Raw genomic sequence first — 6,199 nt, 5'->3', positions numbered from 1 at the left:
GGGCGCGGAGCGGCTCCGCGATGGTAGCTGCTACTTCCAGCGCTCCCGGCTCATCTGGATGATCGCCATCGCCTTCGGCATGATCGTCCTCGGCGTAAGGAGCGGAGCGGGGGGGGGGGAGGGCTGCGGCTGCAAAACTCGAGGGCTGGATCGGGCCCGCCCTGGGTTTGCTGATTCCCCAGTAGCCGCGGCCCGCGGCGGGACGCCCGGATAGCTCGGGGCTTGTGGAACAGACTTCCTGAATAATCCCAATGTCCGTGGAAACGCCACTTGCTAAAGTAAACTGGGAGAAAGAGGAAACTAAAAATGCTGCTTTGCCAGGTCAGGTTGTGAGGTAGCTGAAGAAATCCATGAAGGAAATTCTGAAAAGAAACAACCTCGAATCAGGTTCCCATCTGAAGCAAGGCTGTGGCACTGAGGGTATACCGCGTCCCTGGCTGGGAGTGCAGCCACCCAAGCGCGGTAGTTTGTGGCACAGGTAGCCTGTGACACCGTCTTCTACATTCACAGTAGAAGTAGTAGAACCGTATTGGGTGTCAATAAAACTCACTCTGGGACAGCTGTCGGTTATATCAATAAGCAAGGTGCATTTACAAATGGTGGTTTAGTTACAGACTACATTAACTGATAATGTTGTTGGAAAAAAGTCTAGGTCAGTCACCATGCTGCCTGAATTTCTAAAAATGGACTTCGGCTACAGTAGGTCAGATTACTAGAGTGGGGAGACTAATGACAGTTTTGATACTGTACAAGTTTATTAATTCATCCATTGACTTCCACATGTTTTTCTTTTATTTGCATGGATTTTCTACACATAAAGAGTCACCACTGAATAAATGATGGTTAAAGCAAGCCAAACAGCTCACAAAACAGCTTTTGGACTGTTTCAAGAAACAGTTTAAATGCATAATCTTGCCACATCCGTGGCATAGTCAGATTTATATGTAGTTAGAAACTACAGCACTGGTACCAGAAAGATGATCCAGTGTGAGCATTTGGCCCAGCTTGGTGTTTACATCCCCAATGGATTCTGAAGTGCACAGCTCACTGACTATCTCCTCGTTAAAAGGTAGATGGTACAACTGCTAGTTGTGGACAACTCGGTGACAGGAAGGATACCCAAACATTACATGCACCTTGGGTCCTGAGCTTCAGCTCAATTATCTTCTGTGCTCTGTTCAAAATAACAAAATCTGACATTTTATTTTTTAACGGCAAAGGAAGAAAGATGGTCTGCTAGTTCTAGATAAGTAGTCATTTCTCCTTCTCAGTTTAGTTATTGTTTGAATTCTTCAGGTGAGTTGCATCTGACTAACTTCTTCAGTACAAAGACAATGTAGTTTTTGCTGCTACCATGTGTAAAGGTAATGAGCTTACAATTTAAATGCCACTTAATGTGCAGATGCATTCTTGGTACACAGATAGCAACCTTAAACTTAGCACTTTGGTATGTTGTATGTCAAGCAAAATAAATTTAATGTGTTTGAATCTTCTTAATAAGTGTGCTTTAGAAGGCTAGTGGTCTTGATGAGGAGTATGGGTCTTGGGCAAGTTTAATGGAATGGAAGAGCTGAAATACTATGAACTCATGAGCCCCAAACCACATTTGGCAGGGGGAGGAAAAAGAAAGCTAATTTGAAGGTTAAATTGATAGTCATTATATCCTGAAGTAAGCTAACTTCTCGTTTTGTTTTTTGTTGTGTGTTGTTTTTGTTTTGTTTTGTTTTGTTTTGTTTTTTAAAGTGGGTAACTCTTTGGCCTTCAACTATACCTTATAGCTATTTGGGAATATTTGGTACCTTCCTTAATTATTTAGTGGAAAACCACCACAAATGGGTTTGCTATGGGTAAGTTATATTTGACTTTATAATTATTTGCACCTCTCCTGTTGTCTCTCTTGGACTCTTCTGCTTAGTCTGTGTTAACAAGCTTTCCTGTAACACAGTTCTTAATTACATTTAAGAGCTCTCCTTTCAAGCTCATTACAACTAAGGGTGTGGGGTAATAAGTATGTAGAGGACTAGACAGGCTAAGACCAGTATGAAAGTTTAAAAATTCAACTTAGAATTTAGCATCTGTGTTGTTACAATGAGAAAGGGGAGAAGATACTACTTTTAGAGACTAGTTATTAGTCCATATGTAAGCTTATCAGTTGTTACTCGAGTAGTCTAATTCTCTCTGTTCCACACACCCTCCAAGATTCAATTGACATTTTCTATCCTGCCATTAATTTATCCTAATTCTGTCCATGTGACAAGTAACCTGCTGAAGAAACTGCATAGTGCTAAGTTTTGCTGGGTTACAAAACTTAGGTTTTGTTACTTTAACAAAAGAGCTGGAAAACACTTCCCTGTAACCAGTTCTCTCACTTGCTGACTTCCTGTAAAGTCAGGAAGATATCAAAACTTTGTTGTTTACCATGCATCATGTAGAAGATGAGCCTTCATCTTTGCTCAGAGCATCTCTTTCTTTAGCAAGGTATTGAGATTCTAACTGAATATCCTGTGTACTTTTTTTTTTAAAAAGCTTCTATATGAAAATTTGTAGACCAAGTTTGACTAATCAAGTCATATATTCTGAATCTATACACACAATTTTTGTAGAATTAAACCTATAAAAACTTCAGTAACACATTAGGACCAACTAAAAATATTTGTGTAAGTAAAAAGATAAACTTTGCATGCTTAAGTAAGATTAATTTATACTGCTTTCACTAAGTATTTGGTTTTTTGGCTTAATCTAAGTGCTGAAAGTTTTGGAAACATGCAGTGGGTACTTGAATTGGCAGGTCCAGGCATATTGCGTGAGTTAAAGTTCCTCTAATTTTCTCAGTGGACTTCAGTTTCTTTTAAGACTCAAATGTTACGTTTCTAAGATAAGAAACACTCCTCACTTTCTAGCTTAAAGTGAGGTGCCACATCTGTGCTTCTGGTTTTACATTCTCTGCATAATGCATCTTGGATACAACAAGTCTACTCCCTAATTTTAAACAAAATAAAACATGTTTTCTTTTTATTAGGTTCTGGGTATCCTGGTTGATTCACATAGTAGAAGCCTTCTACGGTGTTAAGTTATGCCAGTAAGTTGCCTTCCACTCACCCCAACATAGATTCTCTGAAAAGTTGTTTCTGATACAGGTGACATAAGCTACAGGACTCATTTTGGTGGTTCTTAGCAGCGATATTAGTTCAGAGGATACTGATAAAATTCTTGTTGCAGTGATAGTTTACTATCCTCCACAAGAGGTTACTGCAGATTCTGCTAGTAGTTACTGTTGTACAGGGTGACAAAAACAAGTGATTGCAACTTGCAGAACTGGCAGCAGCAAGGTTTGACAGAGCTTGTCTGTCTGCCTCCGAACTCATTATTCACTGAGTAACATTGCACTTATACAAAGCAGAGGGAACAATAGGTAGTGTAGAAACAGTCTGGTAACTTCAGGTGTTATAACTTCATCAGATTTTACCTCATCCGAATTTTGAAATTGCTAATTACCTGCTTAAATTATTGCATCTATATTGTAAGAATACAATTGGACACTTCCATTTGGGACTGTTTAAGATCTACTTGTATCTGCTGGTTTGTGGGATAAAGCACTTAGTCAGCCTTAGTCAGAAAGGCATGCTGTCCAAACACAACACCCTTCTGTTCATTTGAATTTTGTTTGTAATAATTCGGAAGAATGTAGATATTGATATTAATGCTCTACAGATTAGATGGCCAATCTGTTTGCCACTGTTAGAATGGTGGGTTTCCACTTCATTTAGTTCAGTTCAGAGCTGTCTGTCGCAGGCTTCTCAGGTAACATGTCTTAGAGGCAAAGGGATTTTCTTCCATGGAAAGCTATTTAAGGTGGTTCTGGAGATAACGGAATATGGATGAACAATTTCTTGCCTTCAGAATGGAAGTCAGTAATTTTTTACTGGGCTCCAGTTTTAAATTATAGCTTTCAGGTTAAAACTTTAAACACTGATTCTGCAGATAGATAGGTATATAGGCTTAAAGTGATTTTTAAGTGAGACTGAACTTGACCACCAGTGATTGTACTAAATGGGTGTATTGTAGTCGTTAGAGTAGCGTTAAAGCCCATAAGAAAGAGAGAGCATAGATTGCCTGCCCATTGTCATCTCTTCAGGTATATTTATGTAGATTACTAAACAGTTGTACTTTACTATGAACACCAAACACCATATACTTTTTAGTGACATAAGTGATGTCTACTTACTAGCATCACAAAAGAAGCATGAGGAAGAACTAGCAAGGAAGCAGATACACATTTGTTAATCCACAGTAGTACTGTCATTGGCTGTTGGCCTATATTTCTGCATATGGTCTATTCAAGTAAGCTTGCTTTATATAAGTAAGTAAATTTAAGCCCTGCTTTTCCAGTTTTTGGACTCATTTGGAAACACTGCAGCTGAAAATCTAAAGCAAAGATTTTCATGGTAGAACAGTTTAAGAATAAACATCAAGGAATGAGTTTATCAACACTTGCTGCACAATCATTTTGTACTTGTAGAGGTAATTAACAGCTGAACTGTTCTAGCAAAGGTCAGTAGAGGGAGCTCCCTTGTAAACTAACGTGTTGAAGCACATCGGATACAATTGTTTACTGGAAATGTGTAATCCGTTGGTTTGCTATCATGTTTATACCCATTCGACTGAATTTTCAAAGAAAAGTATTTCTCAATAACAGTGAAGTGGAGGAAAAGGTGACACTCTGTAACATACAGAAAAATTTATTTATGCTAAGTTAGAGCTAACTGACATAGGAAGGTCTCTGTTTCATAAATCACATCAGGTGTCTTCAGCCCCCTGTACCCATATTTTTCTAGCTACAAATTCAAGTAACAGTGCTTCTTCATCCTGCATTGCACAATAATTGTCAGGCCTCTTTGCTCTGCTAGCATACAGTCTACCTTCAGTGCCTGTAATCTACAAGAAGTTATACACAGACTTGTCTATTAAGATTAGTATTAAGCTACTCTCATTTCTTGGTTATTTGTACATAAACTTCTAGGATAAGTTATTTTAAATAGCATAGACTGAGATTGCAATTTATATGTTGAGGAAATTGTATGCATGAAAGTTTTGAAAGAACCTTTGTTCTGTAGATAGCTTAAAATCCACTAACATCACAAGAACTGGTACATTTAGTTAGTACAGAAAGTCTCAGATTGAAATTAATGATGCTAAGTTCAAATGTTCTAATCAAATCTGATGTATCAAGGATGGGTAGAAATACCTAACCTTACTTTGCAAGTATCACAGTATAGTCTGCGAGACCATAAGGTTTTTGACACATCTTATGCTTCTGTTAATGTTACAGATCTAAAGGAATCACTGACCCAGCAATTCAGTTTCACTGGTTCATTCAGACGCTTTTATTTGGATATGCTTCCTTTGGTCTTCTGGTGTCTTACAAACCTTCAGCCAAGAAGCACTACTAGAAGTCAGTGAAAGAAGTCGCTTCTCACATTCCTCATCCTCATTTTTCAGAAGATCCTCACAAGTCTTGGTGTTGTCATTAGCTAAATTACATTCCTGCTACATGATGCAGTGCCCTTCTACCCAAGTAACTCTCATCTCACTAAATAAGATAGTTACAATTCACAGGACCCTGTGGATAGTTCGATAGAAGTTCAGCCGTTCAGTCCTGGCATTGGCAAAGTTTAATCCCATTTGTTATGCAAGAAGCCAGAAGTTGCTTCTCTGCAGTTTTTGACATAGACTATATACTCTGATTCTCATTGAAAAGACCCTGACAGCTGGTAGTAATGATTGATACTTTTTCATGTGGAGGAATTTTCTTCTACAACTGGGAGTGTTATTTATAGCCACAATGCAGCATGTACCTGTTTTGGTATAGGATTTAAATTTACCTGTATTTTCTCTACAGGATATTTTACTGGCTGCTTAGCTGTTGTTAGAGCCTGGTCTTTGTACTTTGTTTTGTAAACTTATTTTCTTCCACAAAGGACAGACCACTGTTGCTGCAGGCACAGTGAAAAGACCAAGTCTCAGTTCAGGATGAGGTGCAGTGATGAACTGGGATACATAAAGCACTTTAATAAATGTGCCTTAAATTTCATGCAGCATGACCTCATCTTTTGAATGAAGATTTTAATCTTTGAGTTAGTATAGCATAAAGTAGTAATCCTGTAGGCTTGAGGGCAGCTTTTTCAAAAAGTAATTATTA

The 6,199-nt window shown here is 38.4% G+C and overlaps 1 protein-coding gene across 1 annotated transcript; it reads left to right on the top strand.

Moving 5' to 3' along the window:
• The first annotated feature begins 6 nt into the window (after window positions 1-6).
• TMEM254 (transmembrane protein 254) lies at window positions 7-6,199 on the top strand. Its single transcript, XM_026854875.1, has 4 exons — window positions 7-94; window positions 1,744-1,847; window positions 3,020-3,079; window positions 5,330-6,199. Exons 1-4 carry the CDS (start codon window positions 59-61, stop codon window positions 5,448-5,450), a joined length of 321 nt encoding a protein of 106 aa, XP_026710676.1. The 5' UTR covers window positions 7-58; the 3' UTR covers window positions 5,451-6,199.

The sequence above is a fragment of the Athene cunicularia genome (genome assembly GCF_003259725.1).
Source record: "Athene cunicularia isolate RWA chromosome 9 unlocalized genomic scaffold, athCun1 chr9_part1, whole genome shotgun sequence".
NCBI lineage: Eukaryota > Metazoa > Chordata > Aves > Strigiformes > Strigidae > Athene > Athene cunicularia.
This window is presented reverse-complemented; position numbering and strand designations above follow the sequence as displayed.